This window comes from Ochotona princeps, chromosome 3, assembly GCF_030435755.1.
Source record: "Ochotona princeps isolate mOchPri1 chromosome 3, mOchPri1.hap1, whole genome shotgun sequence".
NCBI classification, from domain to species: Eukaryota; Metazoa; Chordata; class Mammalia; order Lagomorpha; family Ochotonidae; genus Ochotona; species Ochotona princeps.
In genome coordinates, this window is record NC_080834.1 from 73,634,823 (window position 1) to 73,654,917 (window position 20,095).

Genomic DNA, 20,095 nt, shown 5'->3' on the forward strand with positions numbered 1-20,095 from the left:
CACCGGGATCCCATATGGACTCTGGTTCTAATTTCGGCAACTCTGCTTTCCATCCAGTTCCTTGCCTGTGGCCTGGGAAAGCAGTTGAGGACAGCCCAAGGCCTTGGGAGCCTGCACCTCTTGGGAGACCCGGAAGAGGCTCCAGACTCCTGGCTTCAGTTTGGCGAGCTCTGGCCATTATGGCCACTTGGGGAGTGAATCAGTGGATGGAGGATCTTCTTCTCTGTCTCTAATCCTTTCTGTGTATCTGCCTTTCCAATAAAAATAAATCTTTTTTTTTTTAGGATTCTTTTTTTTTTATTTTTAATTCATTAATTACATTGCATTATGTGACACAGTTTCATAGGTTCTTGGATTCTCCCCACCCCTCCCCAAACCCTCCCACCATGGTGGATTCCTCCACCTTATTGCATAACCACAGTTCAAATTCAGTTGAGATTCCCCCATTACAAGCACATAAACAAACAAACAAAAAATCAAGAGGAGAAGCTTGGTCATGGAATAAGGTCAGCACATGATGCCCTGAGTAACACCATGTCTTACTCTTCCCTTCACCACGGTGAGTGGGCATATACGCCAACATAGGGATCAGTCAGCTCTGCCATGTCATGTGGTTGTATTCCCCAGGTAGCTCAGTGCCACACTTTGGAAATCATTGCTGCCATAGCTTTTCCATAAAAATGCTGTGTTTTCACACTCCCCCTCTCCCACAAGATCTTTTCTGTCTCCAGCCACACTGCCTGCCTTCTTTCAGATTCCTGCTTTCAGTGAGCGAATTTAAATTACCTTGGAAACACTGGCACTGGTCTGACCCTTCTTCTACCACCCTAGCATCCTTCCAGACAATTACTGATGACTGGCATACAGCATTCCTGATTTTAATTGGGGTCTCACATATCAGTTGGTTTATTTTCTTAACCTCTTCATTGACCTTCTGCCTCCATTCACTCCTCAGCCAAGGTCATCCTGCACACAGCTGACAGAATTACCTCACTACCCATCTCTCATCATGCTCTTCCTCTGATTAAAAGCTGTGGCTGGCTCCTCATTTTCTCCAGCCTAATTTGCAAACCTCTCAACATAGAATTCAGACTTCTCTCCATTCAGTTCATCTCCCACTGCACTCACATGCGTCTTACGGTTCCCCCACATTGAGTTAATCACTGTTTCTCAAACACATATGGTACTTACTTGCTTCTTCTCTTACCCACCGGCTATATCATTTTCACACTTCTAATAAGAGCTGGTCTCCCTTGTACACATATCTCAGACATTACCTTACTGCCTTCTGTTGACAAAATAAAGGTACTTCTGTGTTCTCCAGAGGATCTGGGCCTCTCTCATCCCACCTTTGTGCACTGAACATTTTTATGTGTAACACTTCTAGTGCAAGCAGCTTAAGGGTTTGGGCATTCCCTTGGTCATTGTTTTATTTCCAAGCATATCCTTGACACAAGTGATGTATAAGCTTCTGGAAAGCAGCAGTCTGCTGTGCTGGCACATATTAAACGCTCACTGAGTAACTGTTGAATGAGTAGGTAGCCATTTGAATATTTGAATTAACAAGGATAGGAATCTCTGGCTTAGCTACAATATTCATGCTCCTTTCTTTTTGACCATTGTGTTCATCACAGTGTCAGCACAACGTGACAATGGTCTTGTGCCTTGCAAAGTACGAATGGGTTCTTAATACTACTTAGCTTTGCAAGCCACTTAAAGTGCATAACTGCCTCGATCTTGTTTCATATCTTAAGTGATTGGATCATGTCTGTAATTCTGACCATCTGAATTACTTGTGCGGAAAAAAAATGCTACTTTGTTATAATTCTTAATTGTAATCATCTTTCCCCCTCTGTGGTTATTGAGGATTATAGCTAAATCGAATGAAATGTTGAACATAAGGGAAGTAGACCACGTGGTAAGGGGAAAAAAAAAAAACCCTTTAGCTATTTTCTTTTTTTGGGTGTAGAGCAACACCTAGTGGCTCTACAAATTAATTCAGTCTATTTCTAGAAACAGCTTCTTGGATTTTTCTCCTTTTGTTTAGCCACTACTTCATAAGTGTCTTTTTCCTCCAAATAAGTAAACAAATGTCTTTGATTCTTTATATCCCATTATATTTAGAAAATAAACTGACCCTAGCAATTAGAATGAATGTTTAGGAAGTAGTACTTATCCAAAAGAGCATACCCCATCCAATAAAAGTGATTTAAAAATTTTAAAAAACCAGCAAGGTGACATAGCATAGTCCCATATTTTAAACATAGTCATATTTTAAACATTTCAGAAAGTTGGGGACTCTATGACAAATGGCGTTATTCAATTAGCCTTTTATAGGAAATACCCTCTTTCATATGAATGGAATTCTAGGTTTGTTTTTTTAACAAGCCATGTATGTTTATCAGTGTTTACACCAATCTATCTACTTTTAATGTATGATTTATCACATATACGTCTGTGTGTCTGTGTGTGTCTATCTATATGTGTATATATAGATATATGCCATGTCATCAAACCATTCTTATATTTTGAGATTTATGCCTAGAAATATATATATACATACACATAACTTATATCACAACCATTTTTGTCTTTTTAAGAAAATATTTATTGATTTTAATGGCAGGGCAGATTTACAGAGAAGAGAAACAGAAAGATCCTCGATTCACTGTTTCATTCCCCGGGTGGCCACAATGGCCAGAGCTGAGCCAGAGCTGAGCTGAGCTGATCCAAAGCAAAAAGCCAGGAGGCTCTTCTGGATCTCTCACATGGGTGTGCATGGTCCCAAGGCCTTGGGGCATCATTTACTGCTTTTCCAGGCCACAGGCAGGGAGCTGGCTAGGACACAAACCAGTGCCTCTGTGGGATCCCAATGCTTGAGAAGTGAGGATTTAACCACTGAACCATTGCACCAGGCCCCAATTTTTGTCTTCTTAACAAATAATTTGCTTTATTTTTTTTAAAGATTTATTCCATTTTTATTACAAAGTCAGATATACTGAGAGGAGGAGAGACAGAGAGGAAGTGGAGCTGCCAGGATTAGAACCAGCGGCCATATGGGATCAAGGCAAGGACCTTAGCCACTAGGCCACGCTGCCGAGCCCAATTTGCTTTATTTTTACTTTATCTTGCCAACTTGCAAACAAAGCTATGGACATTAGTTAAACCTTGTGGTTTCGGTGCTGCTTGTGATGTATTTTGCGTAGACCCAGTGCTTTATAAAATACATGCGTCTGTCCTTTACATTTTTTTTTTTTCTGTATTCTTCCACGATTTCATCCTGCTGCTGGCATTGTTTCTAACTTTCACAATCTTCTACCTTTTGCTTGTTACCACTCTTGTCTCTCCTGATTGGCTAATTCTAGTCTTCTGGGCATTACAGACCCAAGAAAACAAGTCAGGTAATGGCGTAACACACCTGGTTCTTCTGGTTCTTTTTTTTTTTTTTTTTTAGTTTCTGTTACACTCCACTGAAGATGTATGTCAGATCCATAGTGTTTTTATTTTTATTTACTTTTTTAAAAGATTCATTTATTTTTGTTGGAAAGGCAGATATACAGAGAGGAGGAGAGACAGAGAGAAAGGTCTTCTGTCCGATGGTTCATTCCCCACGCGGCCGCAACAGCTGGAGCTGAGCTAATCTGAAGCCAGGAGCCTCTTCCAGGTCTCCCGTGCGGGTGTAGGATCCCAAAGCTTTGGGCCATCCGGACTGCTTTCCCAGGCTACAAGCAGGGAGCTGGATGGGAAGTGGGGCCGCTGGGATTAGAACTGGCACCCATATGGGATCCCAGTGCATTCGAGGTGAGGACTTTAACTGCCACACTATCACACTGGGCCCCACCATGTTTTTAAATAAAACTAACTGTATATTGAGAGAGGTCATGGCCTACCAGAGTAAATGCATTCTATTATTGCTTTAGCCATTGGACAGCCTTTGCTGCGCTTCCTGGTTGAGTTACTGGCAATTATTTGCATACACACAGAAAATCAGGTTAGTAGGTAATCATTATGCATCCGCTGTGTGTCAAGTTCATTGTGAGCACGCGTGCCTAGATTTCCTTGATTGCATAGTATAGTGCACATAACATATGCAGGATTAGAGATGCCTTAACTAATTATATACTTCTGAATCTGCACTTAAATAGAAAGGTTTATTTGAGATCATCCTAGAAACTTCTGAAGTTTATCATTTATCATTTAAGCTTGTTGTTGTCACCAAATAATCTGTAAATCACACTTAGAAAGTTGAATTTTCTTGTTAGAGTTAATGTGAATTCCAACCTTTAGAGTAACTTACCTCTTCATAAATGGTAACTCTTTCTTATACATTATGGATCTGAAATAAGAATATAAGCTAGATAGACTTCATGCATTATAATGATCTTTAAAAATTTTCTGTCTTATATACTATTTTTTCTATTAAAGTTTTATAAAAACAGTTTTAAATTGAATTTTAAATCAAAATTGTTTAAAGATCTATTTATTTATTTGAAAGGCAGAATTACAGAGGGTGAGAGAGAAAGAGCTTCCATCTGCTATTTTACTCCCCAAATGGCCACAACAGCTAAAGCTGGTTCAAGCTGAAGCCTGAAAACTGGAGCTGCTTCTGGATATTCAACATGGGTTCAGGGGTCTAAGTACCTGAACCATTTTCTACTGCTTTCCCAGGTGCATTAGCAGAAAGCTGAATTGGAAGTAGAGCAGCCATATGGGATGCCAGCATCACAAGTGGTGCGTTAATCTGCCACATCACAATGACCATTTCTATTATTTTCTTAAATATCTAGGAGCCAGGAAAGATCTGTTCATAAGCCAAGAAAGTGTTGACATTTTAACGAATCAAAAGACAATAATGGCAAATCAGGCTTGGCAGCCCAAGCACAGGTACCAAATTAAAGATTGTACACCTTCTCAGTGGTGCTTACCACTGGGAGAATGAGGCCAGTACTCTTTGAAATCTGGAGGTTACAATTAACTGTTCATATGCTTACTTATGCCTCATGGCCTTTGACACTGTTGAAAACATGCCCCCAAAGTGAAGTAAAGAGCTCTGTGAGAATTCTTTAGAGCAGCAGCTTCTGGGTGACTGGCAATTCTTTCCTTGGGATTTAACCATCAGTAATAATTACATACAGCCTTTAAAATTACACTGGAAAGTATTTAATGACACAGAAACACTGTTGCATTTAAAATAACATTCTGTAACCATAATACAACATCCTACTTTTCACTGAAAAATTCTTCAAAAATATTTGCACCAATATAGATTTACTTTTTAATTCTCCTTTGCCATGAACATTTTAAAGACTCATGCTGAATTTTGCTTTCATCCAAATAAAACAGCATTTGTAACTTATTTTTGATTGAAAAGAGAGTATTCCCGTGCATTGGTTCACTCCCCAAGTGTCGACAAAAGCATGGGCTGAGACAGACACCTCAGCCAAAGCAGAGGCTCAGAACTCAAGTACACAATTACCAACTAATGCTTCTCAAAGTGTGCATTACCAAGAAGCTGAAGTTAGGAACACTAATGGCACTTAGGCCCTCCAGTATGGACTTGGTCTCCAATTGGTCTCAAGCAGCATCTCAACTGCTAAATTAAACATCCACCCTTGTTGTTTCTTTTTCCAGATTTTTAAAGGTAAACTTGTATTATTTCATAAAACAAAAAACAAGTTGTTTAAAACTACTTTCCCTTAAAGGAAAGGTAACATTTTGCTCTCGATTCTATAACCTTCAGGAAATTAAGGGAGGGAACACACTGGTGTGATATTTGGAAGACCATAATTTAGATTAGCTAATTCTACAAATATTGTTGAGTATCTACATAGTATCCAGGCAGTGTTGGGGATAATACATTGAGCAAACTTTGTAGGAGTAAAGATGTACAATAAACAAATACTGTGCTGATGAGTGCTACATAAAGAATAAGGAGGTTATGGCATATTGGGGAGGGGAAGTGCCATTTACTTTTCTGGTTCCAATCGCCGAATTACCACCTGCAACACTGGCTTCCGATATGGGTGCTAGTCCATGTCCTTGCTGGTCCGCTTTCAATCCAGTTCCCTGTTAATGCGCCTGGGAAGGCAATGGAAGATGGTCCAAGGGCTTGAGCCTCTTAGCAATGGAAGATGACTGAAGTGTTTGGGCTCCTGCCACCCACTTGGAAGATGGGGTTGAAGCTCCTGCCTCCCGGCTTCAGCCTAGCCTAGCTGACCATTGCAGACACCCATCCGTGAACCAGTGGTGGAAGGACTCTGTCTTAAAAAGAAAACGATTGTATTAGAGGAACAGTGTACTCCTTATCTCTCCAGTATTCTGTGACTACTGTGACCTGGTTTAGTTAGTTACCTAAATAATGATGTCAACCTAAATGCAGAAGTGGATGCAGGTGAAAGAGGCATGTTTACCCAAACTTGATGGATAAAATCTTTTTGAAAGGAGTGTTTCCATACCTATTGTCAACAATGAAGATAGAAAAAAATAATAGAGCATTGCCAAAGAAAATGTGAAGGAAATGTGTCTTAGGTAAATACTAACTAACCTAAGGTGGAGGCTTGTTTATGAACACCTGAAAACCCTAGAAAACAAGAATTTGACTTCAGCTTTGTTCTCCCAAGAGATCTACATCATCAGATCTCGCTTACGTTCTCAGGTAGTCAGGCAACATGAAATACTGAGGGAGCACAAAAGGTGAAAGAAATGCAGAGAGCCAATTCATTAAACGGAAATCCGTGTGTGACTGTGTCTTAGGCGAATATTAACCTCTCTACGCCATGTGTGCTGTCCATCTCTTCCAAACCTTGCAAAATAGCTGTGGTTTTTTTTTTTTTTTTTTTTTTTTTTTGGCCACAATTTGAGTTGACCTCAAATAGAAATACAACCATTCCTTCCCAAAGATAGCAACATTTTAGTGTCATTTGTCTTTTCTCTTGTCAGCAAAGGCTGTTCTATGGTGCCTCATGACCTCTTTCCTTGTTTCAGATATCCTCTGGGACTGGCAGGGCTGATGTTTCAGAGTCCCCTGAATTGCGGCAGAAGTCACCATTGTTTCAGTTTGCTGAGGTAATATATCACAACTCATATTTATCAGTGAGGAAATTATAATTGCTCTTAAATTTGTACTGAAAATAGTACTTAAAATCAGTAAGAACGACTACTCAACTCATATGTACATGGACACAGAGAAATTTTGGAGAAGATATTTTTGGAACTCCTGAGTTCTTAAATAAGGATTAGCAGTATCTGTGTATAGAAATTTATTGTTCCATCATAGCAAATATCACTACACTGAAACCTCACCACTGATGCCACAACCCCTAAACGTGTGATAAAGCATCTAACATTTTACATGAAACTTTGGTAATATAGCACATGTACATTTTGTGGCCTTTCCAGAATTTCTGAAGTTCCAAAGAGATCATCATGCTATATAGATAGATAGATAGGTAGATAGATAGATAGATAGATAGATAGATAGACAGACAGATAGATAGATTGATATTTTGATTTTAGGTAAAAGGCCCTGAATGTAATATTTCTCCAGGAATTTCTGCTGTTATTAGTTGAAATCTTCATTTATTCTATGATTAATTTTTAAGACCATGTATTTGTTTAAAACTTTCAAAATCCTCTTAGGGAAAATGAGCACAGAATAATGTATCAAAGGTTCCATTTTATTCAGTATTTCCTTTCATTTTTGAAGAAATTTGGGTATATGAGGTAATGTTGTGGTGCAGTGGTTTAAGCCACCTCTTGACATGTCCGAGTCCCTTAAGGGAGTACTTACGATTGAGTCTGGTCTCTACTTCTGACTTACTTTCCTGCCATGCACTTGGCGAGCAGGGGAGGAGGTGCACATACGTGGGTTCCTGCCAGCCATGTAGGAGCCCTGGGGAGAGTTCCTGGTTAATGACTTTGTTTTGGTCCAGCCTAGCTCTGGCTCCTGCAAGTATTAAACTGGCAGATCAAAGATTATCTTTTTTTTTCTTTTTTCTCTCTCTTCCTTTTGAATAATAAATAAATAAAGCAATTTTTTCTTTCATATATGGTTTATTTTCTTTAAATGTTATAGAAGGTTGGTGGGAACGAAAGGTAATATCAGAATTGAGATCTACTGAATTTGAAATTTTCAAGATTTTGGGAAAATAATTGTAGGTTCATTTCTGCAGCCTGTCACACTTGTGCTTGCTGGTCTGATGTTATTTGAATATCTTCAGAACACTTGGTTGCATTTTATCCATTTACTATTGGCTGTTTTTATCTTGTGTGTTAAATAGGTTCTTTTTGTTTGTTTGTTTGTTTGTTTTTTAATACTTATTCACTATTTTAGTGGGGAGACAAAGATTTTCATCTGCTGGTTCACTTTCCCAAATAGCTGCAACAGCTAGAGCTGAGCGAAACCAAAGCCAGGAGCCAGGAGCCAGGAGCTGCTACCGGGTCCCCTTCATGGGTGCAGGGTCCCAGGGCTTTGTACCATCCTCTGCTGCTTTCCCAGGCCACAAGCAGGGAGTTGGATGGGAAGTGGAGCAGCCAGCCTCTAAGGAATTCTGGTGTTTGCAAGACAGAGGATTAGCCAATTGGGCCATCACACTGGGCCCAATCTTTTTTCTACTCATTGTTAGCTCACTCTAAAAATATTTGCTCAAAAAGATAAATCGGAATTTCAAAAATTCCTAATGCTTTTGGCAATGAAGAACTTGTTCATTCTTTCTACTGCTTTCCTCCCTCAACATCGGTTTGGTACAGTATCACAAGGCTTCATGGCTTTTCTAACCAACTTACTATAGTTCAATTGGAAAAGTGATTTTTATTATTGAAGAGTCATGGCTTAGGTGTATCAGTTGCATAGTACATACCCTTTGATGGAGTTGATGACCACATGATTTGAAGAAAAAGACTTGTAAAACTTTAGGAGTGAGCTAAAGTTACGATACTCAGGCTTTTTCCTTTTGTACCACATTGTCACCTTGTTTTGTAGCTGCATGGACACTGTTTCCTTTGGCACCAAAATTAAAAGCCGACCAAACTCTTAAATCATCCTTGTAAAGTGTTTGCACATAACGCAGGGAGAAAAGTTTGAAGGAGACCACCACCACTATCAAGCTGGAAACAACTCCCCCACCTTTTGGTCAAATGTTGTGAATGGCAAAATCTTCTATCCAGTTGTCAAACACTGAATTGTATGTGTGTTTTTATTAAGTGGGGCATGTAGTTATTAAGAAACAAAAAATATTTTCTTGTTTTTTAAAAGATTATTTCTGCTAATTTCTGTTGGAAAGATAGATTTATAGAGAGGGGAGAGAAAGGTCTTCTGTCTGCTGATTCACTCTCCAAATGGATGCAGCAGCCAGAGCTAAGCCAAACCAAGGCCAGGAGCCCAGAGCTTCTTCCAAATCTCCTACTTGGGTGCAGGATCCCATGGTTTTGTCTGTCTGCTACTTTTCCAGGCCATAAGCAGGGAGCTAGATGGGAAGTGGAACAGCTGGGACATGAACCAGTGCCTGTATGGCATCCCAGAACGTGCAAGGCAGAGGATTACCCAGTTGAGCAATTGTGCTGGACCCATAATCCTTTAATAATGAGGATTATCATCAATTTAAAGTTGGGAAAAGTATATCTCAGAAAGTATAGCTGATGTCCAGGTTGCTGTAGCTAGTAAGTGGCACGGTTCAGATTCAGCCTCAAATATGCTGACCTACATCCATGTGCTTCTCTCACAGTATTTCCCAGCTGCCTCTAAGTAGTAAAGAGCTTGAGCGGAGTGGTATCGGGGAGAGAGTAATTGGCTTGACATGCTGCCTCTGGCATTTGATTTAAAAAAAGAAATCATTGAAATAAGGAAATTCATGTCAGCTTATCTCTCTTACTGTGGTTTGATTCCTCCTTGATACTCAGAGGACAGAGCAAACAAGCCCAGCTCTGCCTTATTGTTCCAGCCAGTCATCCATTTTTATACATGGCTTCTGTCTTTCTTTATCATTTCAATGGTACTCTAAAAGATTGAGGTAGATGACTCATGTCTTTATCAGTGTCTACAGTGAAAACATATGGCAGACTCACATAGTCTGATACGGGGAAAATTTCCTTGTATATTAAAAATTACTTGACTCGGGCCCGGCAGCGTGGCCTAGCAGGTAAACGTCCTCGCCTTGAAAGCCCCGGGATCCCATATGGGTGCCAGTTCTAATCCCGGCAGCTCCACTTCCCATCCAGCTCCCTGCTTGTGGCCTGGGAAAGCAGTTGAGGACGGCCCAAAGCTTTGGGACCCTGCACCCGTGTGGGAGACCCGGAAGAGGTTCCAGGTTCCCGGCTTCGGACTGGCGCGCACCGGCCCATTGCGGCTCACTTGGGGAGTGAAACATTGGATGGAAGATCTTCCTCTCTGTCTCTCCTCCTCTCTGTATATCTGGCTTTCCAATAATAATAAATCTTTAAAAAAAATTACTTGTCTCCTTTCAGATATCTTCAAGTACATCCCATCCTGATGCTCCTACAAAACAGTGTCAAACATCAGCCTTGTTTCAGTTTGCAGAGGTATGGCCACCTTATTCTGTGTTGTGAAGCAATTATGCAATTCAAAAAACTTTGAATTACAGTTTTTATAATATGCCTTGAACTTAGACATTCCTCTTGTCATCACTAACATAACATTCTTGGCAATATTTGTTGCCTATTGCTACCTTTGATGTAATCTTGTCAGATTAGCTCCAGATGTTATATACATTTTTCCACCATATATTATAGAGTTCATTCAGGATAGGTACTCACTGGTAGTTCATTTTGATTTACCTTGCTTTTCATTTATTTAAGAAACTTGGAAAGCCTGCTGTCAATATGAAAGCAAGAGGATTCCAATTAAGTTTTTCTAATAGTGAAATCAGATGTTACCATTCATGAGTCATAGCCGATACAGTGATGAATTTGACCTGTTAAATCATCTACATTAAGCTTTTGATGTGATGTAGCTTCAATTGGTATTTCCTACATCCAATCCCAGGCTTAGATTAGGTCAGCTTTTACAAGATCCCAAATTTCTTTGGATTGTCAGCCAGGGAGCATGCACGTAAGTCTTTTCTTGGTCTTATGGAAAGGTAAATCTAATATGCTTGGCTTTGCCACAGAAGCCCTGGCCTCAACCATATGCTCTTTTCTAATAAGCACTATATGAGTAAACAAAGTGAATACAAATTTTCAAAGTAAGGTGCTGCCTACTTTAGGTTTTTTTCCCTTTTCTCATTTAATTCTGAAAATAACGCATATCATAAACTAAATAGTTTCTTCTCAGATTGAGAGAAAAAGACAAGCTGGGCTGCTCTGTTTAATATTGATATATTGAATCACTTTGATTCATTTGCATAAAGAGCACTGCATAAATGAAATGTAAAATGATATCCTTTTGGCAGGAGAAATCCTAGCATCCTACTTTGAAAAGGAGAAAAATTACTTTCAGCTCTAACATTAAAAAAAAATACACTGCTTCCTCTTAGAGCAGTTGTGTGAACCAGAGATTTTATCCCGTCCAGTTTGATTTCCTGCATGTTATGCTTCTTTGCCACAGGTTTTGCTTAGCTACTTAAAGGTTACTGTAGAAAACTGGTAACAAATACACAGAACGTTATTTCAAGAAGAACAATTTACTTGATGAGTCTGAATAAATAAAGATTTTATTATAATTTTCCATTCTGATAAATAGATTGCTATTTTCACCACCTAGGGAAATGGTTTTGTTGAATAATATGTTCTTACTTTTCTCCAGTTGTTGACATTTATTTGATGCTAATGATTTTTTTCTGAGAGTTGTGACATGGTATCTGAATTAATTTTTATTTATTTATTTTTTATGAATTATATATTTTTATTGGAAAGGCATGTTTACAGAGAGAAGGAGATACAGAGAGAAAGATCTTCCATCTGCTAATTCCCTCCCCCAAGTGGCTACAACGGCTGGAGCTAAGCTGATCCAAAGCCAGGAGCCAGGAGCCTCTTCCAGGTCTCCCACATGAGTGCAGGGTCCCAAGGCCTTGGGCCATCCTAGACAGCTTTTCCAGGCCACAGGCAGGGAGCTGGAAGGGAAGTAAAATGGCTGGGATACCAACTGGTGCCCCTATGGGATCCCGGTGCATACCAAGAGAGGACTTTAGCCACTAGGCTACCACACCGAACCCTAAATGTATTTTTTAATGTTAGTATGTGAGCCAATCCCATCCATTTTTTCAGAAGCATTTCATTCAGAACAGAATTTACTTACCATATCTTCTATTTGATTAAAGTCTGCACTCTGTATCATGAATATTAGAAAAAGCAGAGGCTAATCTGACACACCTGCTATTTACATATGCATTAACTGCCAAGAGTATTCAACCTAGTGTAAAATGTCCCGTGAAGCAGCTCAGCGAGGGTTGGTGCATTTCTAATAGTTATCATCATGGAGCGTGATTAAATGTTACTTAAGCAATGCCATCATCAGGATCATCTGGGCTCCCACAGCCCTGAGGCAACTTGGAGGGAACAGTTTGACAGTGGAGCAATAGGGCGATGGGGTGGCTACTGTTCTGCAAGGCTCAGCAGGAGGTCCTCAGCCTCTACACTAGTTGATTCTTGCCACACAGGACTTCATCTCACCAAGTATCAGAAGAGTCGGCCCTTGCCTCTCACTTTTCTTAAGCTTTGCTTGAAGCAAAAAACTTGCAACTTGTAAGAGAGTCATGCAGGAGATATTTTCATCTGTTACTGTGCTCAACAGCACTTGTCACTGAGGGCTTTTGGTTTTTGATCAGGAAGTGTATATAGAATGTAAGGAAGCAATAATAATTTGAAAACTTACTACATTTCAAAGTATTGCTATGTACAAGAGCATGCATTGTGGAAATCTAAAATAAAATGAATAATGTAAAATATATAATTTTTATGTTGCCCTACAATCAAGTGCAACTCCTCCCCAACTCAATGTTTTATGCTTTCTAGCTATATTTTTGCAGATGTTGATAATATAAGCCCTTTTAATTTCTTAGCAAATTAATCAAATTATTACATCCTTGGTTATCTATTTCTAAATGTAATGCTCATATGTGATTATACAAGAGTTCATGGTTCTGATTTTCCTCATCTGACACAAGAGAACCTTAAGTTCTGTCCCTAACATCTTATGATCTTACCATATTGTCAGCCTAATTAACTGTGGGCTGGTTTGTTTAAAAAAGCTAAACAAGAGCTAACTAGGTGATCTAATAAGACATGCTATGAACATAGATATTGCAGTAGAAATAGAACAGGCTATAATTACTAACCATGATGATGTTCCCAAAGCTCTTAATAATTGTTTCATACAACACCATCACCATTGAGGAAATTTCATTCTAATTATCTAGCTGAAATGCTCAAATTTTAAAACACCTAATCTAGAAGATATGTTCAAACACAGACGGCTGTGTGTCTGTCTCAGAGTTTGTGATTTAGGAAAAGTGCCCAGTGGTCATTCAGTGCCCTCAGCCATTTTCAGAAGGATCAGACCCCATTCAACAATTACTTACTTAGAGATAAGCAGATGTTTACTTATTATAGGAAATAATGTACTCTTTCAAAGTGTTTTGTTTTGTAATCAAGCATGCAAAATTTTTATTAGGTATTCCTACTATAATTTTATTTATAGACTCTTGTAACTCTGGAAGAGATTTAGCTAGATCTCCTGGAATTGGTCATTTATTGTGTAAATATTTATCTGAGAAATACTGCTTAAGAAACAATAAGCCCCCAGTGTCTCTTTAAGATGAAAATGGAATTTGTTTCTTCTCAGCAAGTTCTGAGTCTCTGCCTTGGAAGCTGAGGATATTTTTGCTTCTTATTATCTGATCGTTTTAAAGCCCACTGAAGTTAACTTACATAGAATCGTGAAACCTACCAAAGCCTATTATGTGTATAGGTTCCTAATGAATGCCTATATTTGAGAAAAAATCAGTGTAGGTGCTTCATAGGATCTAGAAATGAAGTACAGATAGTGTCCCACATTGTGTTCCACCACCTCCAACCCATCTTCCAGTCCATGTTAACACCCATTTCATCCACATTGAACTTGGCTCATCTGAAATGCCGTCACTGTGTTTCCAGATTCTGATTCATTAAGGTGGTCAGAATGAATTTTTAATCTGTCTTTCATTATTTACAGGTGGGGTGACTTATCAGTCACTTTTTAGTTCTGGTTTACTGAAGGCTAATGACCAAGTATGATGTCATGAGGGAATTCCTGCCTTCCTCACATTCTCTTCATTGCTATAGGATATTAAAAATTACATTAATTATCTTGAAGACATATAAAGCTAAGTTATTTAGACAAATGGATTTGGACATTAAAACTTCCCTTGGGGAAGATTCTTTGCCAATTTGAATACAACAATAATCTTACTAAATTTAAGATACTGTCATTTTGGATTTGAACAATAGGTACAAATTTAAAGCATTCATTTTCGTGATGGAATGCTCAATATGTTACAGGTTATTACCCTCTTTATGAACACTGTACATTTTTACTGCAACTAATCAGTGAACGCATTATGCCTTTTATTAGAATCATTCATATTTCATTGTACAGAAAACCAGTTGTCCTCATATTGTTCATTTGTTCTTTGATTCATTTATTCATTCAACAATTATAATTTTTTCCAGGCTATAGTATTTATGATACCCATCATAATTATGAAAGACTTCCACCATTACCTAATTTGATTCTGGTCTTTACTATCTATTTATTTGGTATGCTCAAGCAACCATAAAATTAATAATTTAAAGTCCAGGTTGATGATTTTTCTTAGCACTTTTGCTGTACAGTTATTCCCACTCTTCTATAATTGTGCTAGCCTTTATGGATGAACACTGTTTATCCAAATGTTATATAATAGCTCCCCTCCCTTTCATTGCCCCCCCCCACCCCCCCGCAAAAGAAGACTACCAGGAAGTTAACAGGTTAGCAAGTGCCATCCAGTTTCAGGAAAGAAAAAGGACAGCCACAAATATACTATGCAGTGTGGCCCCCACTCACCAACATAGCAAACACCAGCTTCCCTCCACAGCCAGGTTATTTATTGCTTTAATTGAAAGGATGGTATATGGTATATATATCTTTCAGTTAGAGAAGTGTAGATAGAATTGAGCAGTGAAAAAGCAAATCAGCACTAGATGCGCTATATTTGACATAGAATCCATCATTACAGGTGAGATTGCTGAGAGAAAATGTATAAGTAAATAAAGAGCCGAAGACAAAACCTTGAGGAGAAATAATAACATTTAGGGCAGGATTGGGTGGGGAACCATTTTTCTGCCAAGAGCCACTTGGATATTTATATCATTCACAGGCCAAACACAATTATTAACTTAAAATTTAGGCTGCTGTAGACTGATTGGATTTGCAGTCCTGCCTGCAGTTACTGTGGCACCATCAGTCGGAAAGATTTGGTGGGCCTTAAAAAGCCATTGGGCAGAATCCCCCACCCCTGACTCAAGGACTAATTGCAGCAAAGCCTGGCCTGAAAAGCAGGAAGAAAGGAAAGACGCTGCTGATAAAATCTCAGGAAGAAAATTCTCCAGAGAAAGATTATCAGGATCATATTCTGCTAAGAAACTTAGATAACAAGTCATTGTAATTAACATGTATCTAGCTTTCCATTCCCAATTAAGAAGTCAAAAGTCATTTTTAGAAAGTGTGTGTCACCACTAAATCATTCCATGAAATTTTTATTATTAGAAGATTCTGGAAGTGTTAAACTTCAGTACTATGTTAAAATTCCACCCTCTCCCTCATCCCTCACACTCATGTACACATGCCTCATTGGAAATCAGGCTTCCAGTAACCAAGAGCATTTAAAATATTACCCTCTACCTAAAACTATGCAAAAACACTCCCAGAAGCAGTGAGGAAAGTTGTTCTCATTAAGCCTGTGTGAATCCTGAAAGGCAAGAAATCCTTCCTAAGCCTCCACTCAGACCGCTGTGCATTAGCTCAGAGCCCAGACACTGCATCCATACAGTCAGTGATTTTTCTGTGAACCTCTGTGTGCCATGTTCTGCATGAGGCTCAGGATACGTGGAAGCAAACAGAGTCAGGAACCAAAAAAACTATGAAAGCAACAGCAGAGAGAGCAAGGAAAAGAACTAGAAAACAGACTAGGACTGTGAAGTGCAGGACTGCTCAACTTGTTGTCCTTTGGTAATTCTTAATTGGGTGACATTAATATTGTATGAATTAATAGATTTAATAAGTCTTCTTAGTGCAGCCTTAAATTCCAATCAGTTTCAGGGTGTAATTTATTTTTGAATTATACTAAGAGGTTTTATTAGTGTAAAAAATGAAAAACTCATTAATTTTACATGTGTATAGTATTGCATTAACATCTGTTGGGAGCAAAGTGTGGCCTCAGTCCTGTGCCATGCACTAACATCCTATCTAATCTTCACAGTGTAATGCGGGACAGGTCATTATTGTTTCTATTTTAAAGATGAAGTAAATGGCACACACATTTTATTGGTTTAAGTCCACACACTTAACAGTTAGTAATGAAACCACGTCTGTTGGCACGGAGGCCAGGTCCTTTCTATTATACAACCGTGGTTCAGGAGATTGGCATTTATGTTCAGTCCCTCAATCCTTTAAATCTCTAAGTTGGTGATATTAATGTGCTTTCTCTTAGACTAGAGATAAGGTGAGTAATTGAATTCAGCTTGTCTAGAAAAAGTAGAAGTGGCATTTATCAGTGAAAATTTGGCTAGAGGAAAATATTGCAAACTTCAGAAAGATTGAGCCCTGTCAGTTTATCTCCCCAAGAAAAAGTAGATGATTGTAATGGATAGGAAAGGACTGTGTTAAAATCAATAGCACCCAGGAGAAAGGAGTCCTCAAAACATGGTTACACTGGACCCTTTTTAAAGGACTTAACAGAAAAAAAAAAAGGACTGAACAGTCTACTATGTATAGATGTCTAAACGGTTGTTCTAGGACAAATTCCCTGCAGCTGCTAGCACCTACTCTCCTGGGCTGGCAGTTCTGTAGAATCCCATGGAACCTGCAACCACCTGTAAGGGTGGAGTTGCAAGGCAGGAATGCCTGCAAAGTGGAATTGAGAAATAGCTCTGTCTTAAATTGAGAAATAATGCAGAATCAAAGAATAAAAAAGTTTCAAATAGCTAGTGATGCTAAAGATCACAGAATCTCTCTGAGATAAATGATTTCTAAGTATCCTTAAGACTGAATATCCTTCTCAGCTTTTACCAAGGCTAGGTACTGAAAATGAAGTTTCTGTCTAAAACTTAGAAACCATAATACCAGTCCTGTTTATCAATGTCCAGCCATTGTTCAGCCAAATTTATATAAAAGTAGCAGTTAACATCATGTTATATGTTGATTCATGATAATATAATGCAAGTTCCTTGACTCTAAAGTTTAAAAATGTTATCTTGTCGATTTTTGCATGTACTTTAGGGCTTACTCTCAAAGACAGAATCAATCTTTTATATATAACTCAGCTTCCCAAGTTCCTGTCATATTGCAACTTGATGCTGATGATAGTGTCTTCCATGGAGATACCAAGTATGTTCCTGAAAGTGAAAATGAAAACTGGGAAACACAGGATGACTCTAAACCTTTTGTGTTTGGCCAGTTTAGTTAGTGTTGAGAAATGGAAATGCATGTCTTGGCTTAAGGTTTTGTTAAATATAAAACCTGGCCAATGCAAAGTAGTACCTGATATTAGCTACTGAAATCTTACTGTTTTTTTTTAAATTATTTTTAAGGTTGTTTGTTAAGAATTGTTTTCAAACTGGTCATCAAAGCATGACATGGTATTCTGATGATAAGCTAAAGAAAGTTCTTGAATGCATATGAATGAGAATCAAAGATTCTAGTATCACTAATACTCTTTATTGTTCTCAATATAGATTTCTTCAAACACTTCGCAACTGGGTGGTGCTGAGCCTGTAAAACGCTGTGGAAAGTCTGCACTCTTTCAACTGGCAGAGGCAAGTTTTTCAGAATATGTTAAGATTTGTTGCGATAGGAATCACAAAATATTTAATTATGACAGAATTCCTTAAACTAGACTGTCTTACCTGTCACAAAAAAAATGTGTTATATTGAACTTGCAACAGTAAGAGCATTAAGCTTTACTTTAGGAAAAGGTGTTTTGATATTGAAAGGTATTAAGCATTGAAAACATTTACCCAGAATATTGTAAAAATCTTGTTTTACCCAATTTTAAAATAAGGTTGGTTTTTATCTCAGGTGTGCTTAACTAAGTCCAATCAGAACATGGAAGAGTAACTAAGCTCAGGGGTTGGAGCTGCAGTACAGCAACACTGACATCTCATATTGAACTGCAGGTTGAAGTCCCTGTTATTCTTCTTCCTATCCAGCTTCCTGCTAATGCACCTCAGAAGGAAGCAGATAATGACCCAAATGCTTGGGCCTCTGCCAGCCTTGAGGGAGAGGAGGGTAGAGTTCTTAGCTCTTGGCTTTGGCCTGTGCCAGCCCTGTTGTGGGCATTTGGGGAATGAACCACTAATGGAAAAATCTCTCTGTCTTCCTTCCCACTCCTTCCTCCATCCATCTGTGTCTCTAAATCTTTTAAAAAGAGATTAGCCTCAGTTGTTTTACACTTCCCTAATTCTTGTAAGCCATCTGTATATCCCTGGAAGGCACTGTTAAATCATGTGGTTGATATTTTAGCTTTTGGGTTTTTCAATGAAGAATTCATCTAGTGTGTTCTCAAGTCTAGTTTTACAATATCTACTAATTACACTTTGTTTTGAAACGACTTATTTATTTGAAAGGCTGGGCCATAGAGAGAAATCTGCCATGTGCTGGTTTATTCTGACCAAATGGTCATAGTATCCCTGGCAGGGCCAGGGCAAACCAGGAGCCTGGAACTCTATCCAGGTCTCCAATATGAATGCGGGATTCCAAGCTCTTGGAGTTGTATCATGAGGTAGGCAGCTAGGACTGTAACCGGTGCTCATAAAGGATGCCACAGGCAGTGGATTAACACACTGCACCATAATGGGGCTGGTTCTGTCAATTGTACTTTTGAAGTGAGATGGAGATAAACTTCTACTATCCCATTCATAAAGCAGTTAACGTGCTTTCATAAAACCTGTGAGTGTCAGAGCCCTTCCTTGGTGGGAAGGAAGATGTTGGAGGCAGTTGCTGCTCCCATGAGCATGAGCAATGGCTTCCTCTGCCTTACTATACCATGTGCCTCAAGGTAAGTTGTAGAAGACATGTCTAGGGTGCAGGGACCCTCAGGCTAGTACTTATGTCTATTGGTGACATAATTTAGGAGCTACAAAGTAGGTAGTAAAAAGTCTCTTACACTAACCTTTTCCTCTCATTTTACTGGCTTTCCTTCCAATGAGTTCCCTCTGATTTGTTTTGTGAGTGACTTAGTTTTTTCATAGATCCTTTGAGATCTGTTTAACCAATGATGACCTATCATGCGTAAAGATTTCTGTATTTTATGATAGTTTTGAAACATAAACCTGAGCATTTTAAATATAGGTCATCTTTAAATTAAGCTTTTAAAGCTTAGCCAGATCCAAATTAGAGTATAAAAATGTAAAAGGCCTGAAATATTAATGTAAAATGTAAAAGACCTGAAATGAAATATTAAACTCATAAACAGTTGAGCAAACTAATTCATTGGTGTTGAACTTTAAGCTGACATGCCTCTTGTGTAAGACAAATGCAGGTCTCTGAATGACTGGAAAACTGCGAGGAAATATTGGAAAGGCACAGGAAATGGTAGTATAGGAAAGGGGGTGAGTTTGTGCCATGTATGACTTCACATACAATTCAGTAGTGAAGACCCAACCAAGAAGGACCTTGGGATGTATAGGTGTAAGCATAGCTTAGGAAATAGAGACTGTACTGTTGTGAGTTTGTCTCATGCCTTTGTAGCTGTATAGAACGTCAAGACAATATATTTTGTAAAAAAAAAAAAAAAAAAAAAAGAGATTATTCCTGGATGATGCAAGTGTCTGTCTCTGCCTTTTCTGGATATATAGCTTTGTATATATTTATATGTCTACACACGCACGCACAAACACAAACACATAC

At 38.6% G+C, this 20,095-nt stretch overlaps 1 protein-coding gene across 10 annotated transcripts in view; it reads left to right on the forward strand.

Annotated features, from left to right (window-relative positions):
• Positions 1-20,095, forward strand: part of BBX (BBX high mobility group box domain containing) — a 278,443-nt gene that overhangs the window by 200,097 nt on the left and 58,251 nt on the right. For all 10 annotated transcript variants that reach the window (XM_058661831.1, XM_058661829.1, XM_004593214.3 and 7 more), the window contains 3 exons: positions 6,985-7,065; positions 10,462-10,536; positions 17,923-18,003. In XM_058661831.1, the coding sequence (XP_058517814.1) occupies positions 6,985-7,065; positions 10,462-10,536; positions 17,923-18,003 (237 nt within the window). The remainder of the gene's footprint in view (positions 1-6,984; positions 7,066-10,461; positions 10,537-17,922; positions 18,004-20,095) is intronic.